Source organism: Cyprinus carpio, chromosome A24 (assembly GCF_018340385.1).
Source record: "Cyprinus carpio isolate SPL01 chromosome A24, ASM1834038v1, whole genome shotgun sequence".
Lineage (NCBI taxonomy): Eukaryota > Metazoa > Chordata > Actinopteri > Cypriniformes > Cyprinidae > Cyprinus > Cyprinus carpio.
In genome coordinates this window covers 856,644-870,708 of record NC_056595.1, presented here as the reverse complement: position 1 = coordinate 870,708, position 14,065 = coordinate 856,644, and the positions used below count along the sequence as shown (strand labels likewise).

Here is a 14,065-nt window from a genome sequence, read left to right as displayed (position 1 = left end):
CTCAACATGGCGGCGGCGGCGGCAACAACAATACTACAGTGAGAATCAAAGTTACAACTTCTTTCTTTGCATGAACATTTGGGCAGAGTTATGCAAATCTTCCCACACAGTGACGTAGACATGTGGGAGCGTGTTTGAACAAGGCGTTCTATGAGGGTGTGGACGAGTCTTAACTTTTTAAATAGAATATCTCTTTGGGTTTGAGACTTTAGTCTTTGCAACTTTAGGAATTTTATCTATTCATGAACAGCATGTAACACTCCAAAGAGAAAGGAAAACTTGAAATTGCATCATATGACCCCTTTAATAGCCGTCATTGCTGAACATGACGCGGATCTGACGCACATCATAGTTTCTCACAACTCTTTACCTTTTCTGACCCACTTCAGCTCTTAAAGTCTCTATAATGAGCTGACGAGTTGAATGGGGTGTGTCAGATGAGGGAGACTCCTAGTGCTCCAGGACAGTTTTGAAAACCACTGCATTTCAGAGACATAAATCTGACTCACATATAACAAATACTTACACACATGCACAGTTTTAAGGCAGCTTTAATCGCCTTTTTGGTAACTTCACGGCTTAACTGACTAAATAACTATGACATTGCATGCTCGTAGCTTCTTTTGTGCTTTGATATGAAATGATACAGGCTACAGCGCGCACTGCTGCATTTGTATGTGCAATTAAAGAGCACGCACTACGTGCACAGTATACCAGCTGACAGGACAGGAAAATTCATTTTTACTGACATATGACCTGATGATCTCATCTGACTGCAGTTCACTGTTTTTCTACTAAAGCTCCATGTCGCCTGTGGCTTTTCTGCACTCATTTGAGTAGCGCCTGGCACTGATGCAAAAAGTCTCCCATTTGATGTGCTCGTAAAGACATTCTGCGTCTGAATAAATAAAATTCTTGTCAAGAAAAAGGAGACGAAAGCAGCAGTTGTGAGTGGGGTGGCCAACCTTAGCTTTGCCCTGCGTTAATTGAGTTAAATAATTTTAAACTGAAAACTGAAAAAATTAAGCACCTGCATTAATGCGTTAATTTTGACAGCACTAATGCAAATATACTGGAAAATATAATGCAATATTAAAAAATTTCCATATTTGGGAAACTAGTGCTTATATTTTTCAATATTCTGCAATATATTCATGGACCTTGTATAACTATATATTGATAAATATAAACAAAAAATACACATAAAGCAACAAAGACAAAAACTGCACTACATTTTTACATGTAATGTGAATATAAGTAAAGATGGTATATATGAATAAAGTGTTTAGTGAAAACAAATGAATCTATTTAGCCACAGAAGAACTGCACAGAAGAAAATGAATGGTATTTTTACTACAGAACCAGGCAAACAGAAGTCAAATAAACCCTGGAACAAAGAGGAAAACGTGAAGAAACGTACAAAAAATAAATTGAGCATGAGATAGGACAGAGAGATTAATGGAGGACAGAGAAAATGAAAAAGAAAGATAGAGGTAGATGGATGGAGGTAACAACCACAGGGAGAAAAAGAGAGGTGAAATCAAGACAAGGGTGTGACCGCAAATGTTTGGTCTGCTAGAAGCTTCTATTCCATGGTAAATTAAAAAGTCATTACAGAGATTACATGGCAGTTTTCCATGAGGGTGACACAAATGCTGAAGAAACATGAGAGGTCTGCTAATGATGCTCCTCATCTTACCTTTCAGCTCTCATGAGTCTGCTACAGTCTCAACATTAGCATTTTAGTAATCGATCTGAGAGAAAACTGAGATTGTGTGATCATACTGACCCACAGATATTATTATTATTATTATTATTATTATTATTGAGAATTTAGATTAAAAAGGCATTGAAATCTCTCCTAAAAAGAGAAAACTGGTAAAACCTAATAGATGTTCCTCTGGCTATATTCCATATAAATGAATGGCTGTGTATAATATTGCTAATTAAATGTCCATAAGTTGTGTTTCAGCCTGCTTTTTGTTTTGGGTCATCCCACAAAAACAGACCAACATTTCACCCTAAAATCAAACAGAAATTAGAAATTGTAGTTTGCATAGAAGAAGAAGAAAACATTATGACTTTGTTCCTAAATTCTCATTACTGAAAAAAAGTGCTCAGTTGTCGTGGGAAAATTTCAAATCCAAAAACTTAATGGTCCTAAAATTAAAGAAAATTAAGTAATTTGCTACATTTTCATTAAGCAAAGTTACTTATTGTAATTATGTCCTTTGATTCTTAACCTGGATATTGACAGGTTTGGTGAGTTTGATTTTAGTGTGTTAATGTCAATCTAAATTGAAGTGTCTCTGTGTCTCTAGAGTCGTATCAGTACTCAGTGCTGGAATCTGTGCCTGTGCCGTCAGTGGTGGCCAAACTGAAAGCCGCAGATGCTGATATCGACTCCAATGCAGAGATGGACTACCATATAATAGATGGAGATGCACGTGGTGTGTTCAACATCACCACAGATGAGGACACACAAGAGGGAGTCATCTTTCTACAGAGGGTGAGACCATAGCCCCCTTCATAGTGAACAACAAGCCATTTAGAGTATATAGTGAATTAGTTTGTTATTCATTGTTAACTCTTTCCCCTCCAAACACGGAATTTTCAGGGTTTCCTGCTGTTATACGTTCGGTGACGCTATTACACATCTCCTGAATGAGTCTAGAATGTGCTGATCAAAAACACATGTGAGAAAGATGTAGAAGTGAGCAATTTCGTATGTATGCATATGAAAAACAATGTGATTATTAAGGATAAACAGCATTTAAATGAAAACTGCCCAATGTTACTGAGTGAAATGTCGATCCAGGAAGTTGCAAAGAACTGTGAAGCTTTGGGGGTGTTGATGGAAGAAATGTACTCCTTCTTTGCTTTGATCATCCTATTGAATATGATCCAGATGTAGTAAAAACGTGATTTTCTCTGCTTTTTGATCAAAATGTTTTTTTTTTTTTTTAAATAAACTCACCTACATTCAAGTGTTGATAAAAAAATTAAAATAAACAATAAATAATAAATAAATAAAATGCTTGAAGCTAGAATAAAACCGATTTTTTTTAATAGTAATAACTTATAATAACTTGTAATACTAGTAATAAGTAAGTAATAAACAAGTTTAATAGTAGAGGCCCTGTTCTTTATTTTGATGTTATTGCATGTTCAGATATTCATAAAACAAAATATTCTGGGGTCCATGAAATATTTGTGAAAATCATCAAAAAGGCTGGTGGTGGCTGGCAACTTTTTTCAAAAACACTGGCGGGGAAAGAGTAAATATAGTCAATCTAGTCATCTGATATTGTGGTACAGGGTTCCTCAGTCCTGGAAAAAAAAAACTAACTACCAATAACTACCATCCTGTGTAGAGTTTAGCTCCAACTCTGATCAAACACACCTAAACCAATCGAGGTGTTCAGGGTGACTAGGGGTGTGTCCCAATTAAAAAGGCTGCATCCTTCAACGGGCACAATTGAAGGCTGATTGCATCACTGTGGCGTGACGAAGGTTGTCCCAATTCAAAGGTTCCATCAAATGCTCCCTTTGTTTCTCATGAAATTAAGGATACAACGGATGTATCCTTTGCGGCCTCACATGCCCCTCACAATGAATGCATGCCTGTGATGACAGGATTTATTTGAGAGAAATTGTTGGATTACACTTTTGAATATGAGTATTATTTTCTATGTACTCGAATAATGTATTTGTGATGGTCAGTTTTGATATTGTGGCGGGTTGCCACAAATAAATCAATGTATGGGAAACACTGGGTTGCATCCCACAGCACAACAACCTGAGCCCAACTTCAGTTTACATATCACCTTAACTTTAACTGCATTTGTAGTTGGCGCCATATTACTAGCCACTAGCCAGATCGATAAAAAAAAAACACAGACCGGAAGTTAACTTCGGGCCAGATGCATGCGTCTGATGAAACTGTCTATATAACTGTTAAACAGTCCAGTACAAATGTTACTGCCCCTTGTCAACGGCAGCTGTCACAGTTGCTAGGCGACAAGAACAGTCCTTCGAAGGCTAGACCGTTCCATTAAACAATGCTCTGCCCGAACTTCGCAGCCTTCGGTGGATGCAGCCTTTGAATTGGGACACAGCTTACAGGTGCATCTCAATCAGCTCCCGAGCTCGACAAAGAAGACCCAATATCAGGCCCGAAAAGGAGAGGTCCTGCCACATATGGGATATGTATTTAAACTCTCAGTTTTATGTGTATTTGAATTTTAATATGTTTTACATGTTTCCTTGTTCATCTTAACTTTTCTCAAGTGTGTGTCTGTGTGTTTGAACTGAGTAGGTACCTGTTTTGAATAAGTACTTACATCATGCCTTAAAGTATATTATGAATATGAATGTAATCTGGATATACTGCACTTATGTTTTCATTGTCACATGATCTGTTGCGTCAGTTGCATAACTTCACTGCCATTCAATACTATTTCCTTTCGCCTTGTTTCTGGCCTTTCATGCCTTTATAAGATAAAACAGTGTAGATGAGACAGGAAATAATAGGGACGAGAAAGAGGGGAACAGGACAGGTAAAGGACTCGGGTCACCTGAGGCTTGGCGGTGCTACACCAATGGCCGTTAACTCCAACATCCGGGTACTGGTCACGCACTGTGCATATTCAGATGCAACTCATCTGTCATTTGAGAGAACACATGACAGGAAGCAGGAAGTGAAGTAACCTCTCTAAATAGCATGGCCTAACATTGGGGCCTGAGACTTTAAATACATTAGGTCAGTGATCATCAACTGACTGGATTGACACATAAACTCCTGGTGACATTTTCTTTTCCACTGCATTCCCTCTTTGGATTATATCAGATTAGATTATATATTCACAGGTGGACACACCAAACCTCTTCTGGACTGTTTTATGGTATTGGACCAAAGGACTATATTTCGTTTAACAGCCTAAGAGCTCTGTGTACATACTGTGATATTATAGTTTAATAAATACATTTTAATATTAATTAATAAATATTTATTTATGTGTGCTGTTATCATCTTTTTTTAACACCTAATTAATTTAATTTGTGTAGCCTATGTTTATTGGGTTTTGGATTTGATTGGAATTTGGATAATTTTTAATAATAATGTGTGAGAGAAAAGAATCACAGATTAAGAATTTATTTTTGCTGCTTGTTGTTTTTCTTCTTTTAGCGTGTGTTCTTCCATTCTGCCTCAAATATAAATCTTTCTCTCTCTCTCTCTCTCTCTCTCTCTCTCTCTCTCTCTCTCTCCTACAGCCTTTGGACTATGAAACTAAAAGCAGTTTTTCTCTGAAGATTGAAGCTACTAATCGGAATATTGACCCTCAGTTTCTGACCTTTGGCCCCTTCAGTGATACAGCGGCTGTAAAGGTCATTGTAGAGGATGTCAATGAGCCACCGGTCTTTTACCCCCTGATCAGAAAGATGATGGTTTCTGAGGCAGCGAGGGTCGGCACGGTCATTGGTACGGTTTCAGCCTCTGATCCAGACTCATCCAGCAGTGCAATCAGGTATACGCTTCACTGATTTGTGTTTTATGTAATATCCTATTAGACTGTGTGTTTGTGATTCATATGGCTGTTCATCTTACTGTCCTCTTAATCATATACATTACATTTCAAACACAGAACTCTGATTGGATGCCAAAACACAATCAGTTGAATTCATTCTGTACTTAATCCACATGAAAACAACAGTGAGATCTACATAGACCCCAAACTCTGGTTTAACAGTTTGGCAAGACTGACGTGATGATGCTCTTGAATAATTTGTGTTTTTGGTCAAAGCATTGGGACTTGACCATGACAAATGCTTGGTATTTTGCTTTTGTTGCATGACAAATGCTGTGCAGTCTTTAAAGGGTTACTCCATCCCAAAATGAAAATTTTGTCATTATTCACTTACCCCCATGTCATTCCAAACCCATAAAGGCTTCGATTGTCTTCAGAACACAATTTAACATATTTTGGATGAAAACCGGGAGGCTTGAGACTGTCCCATAGACTGCCAAATAAATAACAGTGTCAAGGTCCAGGAAAGTATGAAAAGCATCGTCAGAATAGTCTATCTGCCATCAGTGATTCAACCGTAATGTTATTAAGTGACAAGAATAATTTTTGAACATGAAGAAAACAAAAATAACAACTTTATTCAAGAATTCCTCTCCTCTGTCTCTCTGTCAAACGCTCTTCTGTGTGAGCCGCGCTGCGTCGATGCGCTGTTTTCTTTCAAACCAAAGTGTAAATACACGTAATAAACGTTTGCTTGTGGCGCAGCTGATACAGAAGAGCGTAAGCCATCTGCGTACTAGTCAGATTTGTCAAAATGGCGCTACGCTGATTTGGAGAGACACAGAGGAGAGCAATTGTTGAATAAAGTCATTATTTTTGTTTTCTTTGTGTACAAAAAGTATTCTCGTCACTTCATAACGTTACGTTTGAATCAAAGCTTTTACGGGTTTGGAATGACATGGGGATAACTGAATAATGACAAAATTATCTTTTGGGATGGAGTATCCCTTTAATAAAGGTAATCCAAAGAGTAGTCAAAGGCAGGCAAAGGTCCAAACGTGCAGATATCAAAATAATCCAATCCATATAAGATTCAAACAACTAGTCAGAGAAACAAAACACAGGGTCCAGTAGGGATGGATAGATCGACACCTAGTGTTGACACACGTTTCGAGTTTTTGACACACTAGTGCTTTGAAACAGTGTTTCGGAGCATTGCTGGAAATTAGGCTGTCACGTGACCTGTGAAAACGAAGCTTCATTACCTCACTGACACGTCATGCTAGGCTCAAATACAATGTTCATTAATTGCGCTGTCCCATACCCGCGATCCATTTAGTGCAATTTTATAGTTATATCAGTCAGCATGCCCATATGTATGTAGTGTTTTTACGTGGTGTATCAATGTTAATTATAGTACTACTATTAAAAACAATGGCATGTGAATGTCTGTTGACTGAATGAAAATTAAAACACCTTGCGGCCTCAACCACTGTTCCCGAAAAGGATAAAAGTCCTTCCTTAACTACAGACATTTTTGCTGCTTGTAAACACCATCCTCTGTTGTCAACAGCTCACATTGGTGAGAAAAATATTGCAAAATATATTAAATGCAATAACTGCATTTGCATTTGTATTTGTGCTTTGTGTTTCTCAACAATGTGCATGTTTGTGTTATTTTGTAAGGAAGACACAAAAATGGTGCAATGAAAATAGTTTGTGCATGCGTGCGCGGTGGGGGGCTGTTGGATCGTGCGATAGATTTGCCTATTAAGTGGAATATAGCAGTATTTTTTAATGATATGCTAGATTCTATTTATACCATGTTAAAATAGCAGGATATTCTGATAATTACTTATTATACCAAACAGTGGCAATTATCTGCACCCCAGCATTGTAATACATTTTAAAACAGTGTGCAATAATAACTTATTGAATGTAAATATAATTTTAATTCAAATAAGTAAATGGATGCCACCTTATTGGGACAAAAGCCCCTGATACTTTATTTTCAACTTTTTGATTATTTCCTTCATTTTTATTAAAAATAAATGCTTTTCTGATGGGATTTGAAATTTGAAAAGGCGGAAAAAAGTTCACCAAAAGGCAGATTCAAACCAGGTCAATCGCATCAAAAACGGCACACTTTGTCATCTACACCACTGAATTCTACAGTAGTTGGCCAACCAGAGTGTGCTTTCTACCGCTATGAGCACCGCCGCCGCAGCGTCTGCAAAGTGCATTTGCAGGTTTTGACCGCTGAGTGGCGCTTTAACCACAAGTTATCAAACAAACGCATCAAAGCACATTTTCGCAAATAGCCGTCAGCTTTGCCTGGCTGGTGTGTTACATTTAGCTAAATCATTGAAACTGAAAAGAATGGATGGATTTATAAAATGTCCTCACGTTTAAACTCAGATTCTCTCATTATAATCAACAAAGTGCACATGATGTAAAAAAGAGCTTCATTAATTGACAACTTCAGTGATTACAAAATTAACCATCTTTACTTGCTTTCATACAATTTAATTAAAACTCAAAAAAAAAATTGAAGCCACATTTAAATGCAGGAGTGTATTCTATTCCTTAAAATATCAGAGTGCAAGATTTGTGCGGCGCTTATGATGCTGAATGTGACGCACAACATTTATTTTTATTTGTCTACACATTTTTTCTTCATTACAAATCTTTTTTGGTTTTATTTTGTATCATTGCATGTAAAAAATAATTAAACTTTGTAATGCATATGCAAAATGTGAAATCTTATTAGCAGTCTATAGCATTTTATGATTATTTGTACAATTATATCTAACTTAAACTGCTTTGTATCTTTATTATTTAATGTAAAGGAGATTTATTAAAACAATCAAAATCAACAAATTGGAGGGGCATCAGCAGTTACATCATTTTAAAACATCAAATAAACTTTAATTTACAGGTTATAACTGCATCTGTCTCAGTTGTAGACTTGAAGATTGACTGAAGATTTATTTTTAATGCAGATCCCATACTGTAACCTAAAAGAAATGTGCTCTTTTACTATTCATATTCAAGTGTTTGTGCGGAAAATTATTGATGTGCATGCATGACAGGGAAGCACCCTCGTGATATTTTTTTTTCTTCTTTTTTTCCCCTTTTTTCCTAATAATGAAATAACTTAAAACTGGGGTGCCTTACATACATGAGAAATATATCTACAGAAATCTTGAAATGTCTACTTTTAAATGAACCAATTCAAAATGAAAGCAAATACTCCCTGATTATGAGGATCCTGTGGAGATGAGAGTCAGCACCGTGAATTTCATCTTGCAGCTGACAAGAAAACATTAGTTTATTAATAAATAATTAAAATGTCTAATTTTTCACAATTATTAGGCTACTTCTGCCTGTGCTTTGTGGCAAACTTAATGCATGTGCTTGAATATATTAAGGCTCATTATTGATTAGACTGTGTTAATTTAGTATAAACCTGCAATTAGTTGAATAATAACTTAAATGAACGACTACTAGTAACTAGAAAAATCTTACGTGGGGGGCAGACCTATTAAATACCCTCTAGACATCTCTGTTAAAGTTTTTAAAGCATTTTATACACGTTTGTATAAATTCTGCTTTCAGAACAGTCTGTAAAGGAGAGATGCCTTAACATTTTTTTCTCTGAAACACAAAAACGAAAATTGAAATAAAATTTATATTTTATGTTTTGTGAATGGTCAACTCTTCTCCATTCTGCAGATTCTGGTTTGTTCTCCATTCTGGTTTGTGCATTGTAAATCACAGAAAGTCTACAAAATGTTGTCTCAATATATTTTTAATGTCGCAATATATTTTTACATTTGTATTGCCAAAATTACTGCAGCATTGCTGCGTACAATTAAAACTGAAAATAGTACAAAGCAGCATAGGATATAGGCCTACATTAAGAACAAATTTTTTGTCTCTTTGGCAGATGTGCATCTCTTTCACCAGTTTCTCTCTCAGAAGCGCCTCATCTCTCCTGAGATACAACAAAAACATATTATATTGTATGTAATACTCTTTAGGCCTATGCAGTTGCAAAAATTGCAAAACCCAAACCCAAGGAGGCATGAAAAAAATGTATCTAAACCCGCTTCGCAAGTTTGAAACCCTCATAAGACACTGTCCATATGAAAGAGCAAGAGACTGACACTTTTATTTTTCAACCCCCACAAGCTATACAGAACTACCCCAAACCCCAACCCCCTCCAGCTGGACTGAATACAGTCACTATGGTTGCTGAGTGTAAAATGGACACACTCTATCTAAAACTAGAACTGCAGAACACATTTGTATTAATAATTTTATATATTATTTTATTATATATAAATAAATAAAAAAACACCACAACCCGGGATTTGAAACTGTGTTGCTAAAATCACTGACTAACTTGATAAACAAAACTTCCCTTCTCCAGACACGCTCTTCATTCATCTCACTTCGCAATAATAAAAATAACCATGTCATCAGGCAGATAATTCTTGTGTTTATTATAAATGCTGATCTTATATATATATATATATATATACACATATACACTCACAGCAGCCCTACTCTTTTTATTTATTATTTTCTCGCAGCCCATATTATTATTTTCACCAGACCATAAAAATAACAAATTCTTAATTGATAATCATTCTTTTTGCAAAAATCATCATTATTTGTGGACATAGGCATTTCAGGCAGGCTTTAAGACCAAGCGGAATACTCTGCCAGCTGCTCCCACTTCACAGCTTGCGCGACTCACACTAACTGCACCCAGGTTCACCGTCCACAAGTTTTGATTTTACAAAATCAGTTTGGGCAAATGCAACTTATTTATCATGAGCCCAACGTTTAGCAAGGCAGGAAAACATTCAGTCTACCTGAAGGAAGACGTATTTCATTGTAAGTTAATGCTGTTAAATAGAGAGAGCAAAAAAATACATTGAAAAAAATAAATAAATAACCAAACAAACAAAAAAAAAAACCTAGTGTTGGCTATTCTTAAACTTGGACTTCAGTATATTGAAGTATCAATCCAAACACCAGAAGCAACCTACACTCTCTTTATGTGTTCTTTCATTGAAAAGTGTGCATTTATATTCATTCACTGCCTATATGGTTGAAATAATGTTTTAGTTCAAAACTTTAAGTGCCATTTTTTTAAAAAAAATGCTTTATTGACTGACGCTTCATAAACCTTCAGGTTTTTATTATTTTTATTTTTTATACTAGATTTAACTCGAATCTCAATACTATTAAACTGACTTTAAAATCTCAAGGAGTTTATAAGTTGAAACGGGTAAAAATATCACAGTCCATGTTAAATAGCCTAAATGAACTTGTATCTTCTAACTGAAGACCTTGATTGCATGTTACCATGAAACTAACAATATAATTTGATTGTTTTTAAAATGAACAATTCCTGTATAAAATGAGACAGCAACCTTTATATCAAACTTTTTTTAAATTGTCCACAGCTGAGCAACGCATGAGGCAGGTTCTTTTCCATTGCATCTGAAGTAAATTTCAGATGCAATGGAAAAAAAAAACCCTGAAATTTGTAAATTGTTAACAACATAGTCTAGATTAACCCACAGTAACAAAATTTAACCGATGAATTTGTTAACCCACAGTTAGGGTTAGGTCTGAACTCTGAACTAAACCCACTGATTAATCACCTATTTTCGTTTGCTGCATGTTTTTTTAAAAACACACACACACACAAAGTTTTTGAGAGGAAAAAAAAAGTCATGTATAAGTCGCATTTTATTACATTCAGAAATAATAATGACAGGCCTAATAATGTTATAATGTACCAACAGGATATTTTTTAGTTCCCCTCACTTTAAAACAAATCCTTTAAATTTAACTATCAGAACAAGAATTAAAAATATATAATTCTAATGGATAAATATAATTGCAGTATATAATAATATAGGCAGCTAAGTGATGTATAAACAAATTTTGGGAGGAGCATGCACAGATAATTAACACGGCCAGTTCATCATTAGTGATTACACCATTTACCAATCAGCTCAAGAGAAAACACCTATAAATAATCAAGTACGTCCTACCTTCGTTATCTCTCGACTTTCAGAATCCCTCCGCCACCCCGATCTCGCACCTTCAGCCAAGTTTCTAGCCCAGCTCAGGTAGAAGAACTCCGAGCTCAGACCCCTCTCCCCGGACAGGGTGGGGATGCCCCGGGCTCGGGAGTCTTGCCGGGCTCGGAGCTCTCTCCCCGGACAGCACACCAAATACACATAACCTTTATTTAATTATAAGTAAATGTGAACTCGTGAAACAAACAAACAAAAACAAATAATAATAATAATAATTTAAAGTGAAACATAAGGTAAGGTTGGGCTTACCTCTTTCATTCGGGACAAATCCAAACATTTCCATATTTGTGATGTTGCCCATTTTGAAGATAAACTATTATTCATTGGGTAAAATAGGCTTTGTAGTTCACGCGTGTTTCAGTATCGACGGAAAAAAATCATAATGAGCAAAAAATATGCCAAAGTGGACCGACTGACGCTAGTGGCTGCAGTCATTTAGCCTCCTTGTTAGTGCATCTGCCTCCCATGCCGGAGACCCGGGTATGAGATGATTCTTTTGAGATGAAACAGATGATTCTTCTGCACAATCTGACTTTGCTGCAGCCTGGAATTGAACTGCTGGTTTTGTCTGGTCAGAGGAGAACTGGCCCCCCGACTAAGCCTGGTTTCTCCCAAGGTTTTTTCTCCATTCTGTCACCGATGGAGTTTTGGTTCCTTGCCACTGTCGCCTCAGGCTTGCTTAGTTGGGGACACTTCATTTACAGCGATATCGTTGACTTGATTGCAAATTATTGCACAGATACTATTTAAACTGAACTGAGCTGCATGATGACATCACTGAATTCAATGATGAACTGCCTTTAACTGTCATTTTGCATTATTGACACACTGTTCTCCTAATTAATGTTGTTCAGTTGCTTTGACACAATCTTTTTTGTTTATAGCACTATATAAATAAAGGTGACTTGACTTGACTTGACTTGAGGCCAACTCGGAGCGAGGACGAGGTGTTGGCGGTGAGAACCCGGGAGAGAGGGGTTTACACATGAAGTAATAACACGCTAGCAAGACTACCCAAAGAATGCAGGAGAAAACACCACTTAATAAGCCAGAGCAAACAAGGTAACAATACACAGGTGAACTGAATGAAACCATAATGAGTCTAGGAGGAGGATCCTTCAGAGGAGCTTGTGGGCACTCCAGCCAGTGATCTTTATATATATATATATATATATATATATATATATATATATATATATATATCCGATATATACAACTTAAAATATATTTGATCAAGTTCCCCTTTAAAAATCTATGTGTAGATAAACCATTGCAGTAACACTTAATAATAAGAGTACATGAACAAATCATATACTAACATCTGAATTAATACTGTTAACACTTGAGGCATGGCATGAACCAATGAAGAGCTGACATGAACTATTACTGGAGTCATATACTTCTTTGTCATAGCCTCTTCTGGTGAGAGTTGCAGTGTGCAATGTGAATGCCGCTTCTCATCATCAATTATGTTGTTTTGTTGTTTATCTGCTAATTGTTTGCAAGCTCCAGTGGTGTATAAAGTACCTGAAAGCCACACTCAAGTAAAAGTTCAGATATCTTACCAGAAAATGACTTTGGTAGATGTTGAAGTCACTGTTTAGAATATTACTTGAGTAAAAGTCTTAAAGTATGTGATATTTATTGTACTTAAGTAAGAAAAGTATATATATTTTAAAATCTTAAACATACTTAAGTATTGAAAGTAAAAGTACAAGTAAATGCGAAATGGAAAAGAAGCAAATAAATATATATAAAAAGTGTTCATACACAGCTTGAGTAGCAAGATTGTGTTCAGTTTTAACTCTTTTTTTTTCATTTTGTATTTTTGTGTAAGAAAAAGAAGCACCTTATCCGGTACTTAGTTTCTTTCATTCCAACATAAGAAAACATTTCTGGAATCTACATCTGAAATAGAATTTAGATGTATTTATACAGTTTATGTATCTCAGGATTAGATCTCTCATGATCTCTCAAGGATGCATTTAAACTGGAGTAACAGATGCATAAATAGGCCTAATGTTTTGTTTTTAACATAAGATATTGAATACTGATATTTGAAATAATTTAAAACATCATAGTCAAAAAATAGTCAAAATGTCAAATTAAAACCACCAGTAATTTGCAGCAAATGACTGTTAATGGGTGAGTCATTGGGCTTTAAGAGATTCATTCAAACAAATGATTCATTCAGAATCAAAGCATTTGATCGTGTTAATGAGTGAATCACTGAATCATTTCAAGAGTCAAGAGAGTCAAGAGGCATTTATTTATCATTTGAATAGTTAACACTGGGGAAAACTGGGCATTGAAATGCTTGTGACGAGGCTCAGACATACAGTGACAATAACAGGACATAAACAGACATAGATGTATGTAGAAGGCACTGAGATTTTGAGTGACTTCAGTGCC

General features: G+C 35.9%; 1 protein-coding gene across 1 annotated transcript in view; it reads left to right on the top strand.

Moving 5' to 3' along the window:
- The window catches only part of LOC109049490 (cadherin-7-like), a 217,008-nt gene that overhangs the window by 89,680 nt on the left and 113,263 nt on the right, over positions 1 to 14,065 (top strand). The window contains exons 6-7 of the mRNA XM_042713995.1: positions 2,322 to 2,509; positions 5,275 to 5,528. Of these exons, the coding sequence (XP_042569929.1) occupies positions 2,322 to 2,509; positions 5,275 to 5,528 (442 nt within the window). The remainder of the gene's footprint in view (positions 1 to 2,321; positions 2,510 to 5,274; positions 5,529 to 14,065) is intronic.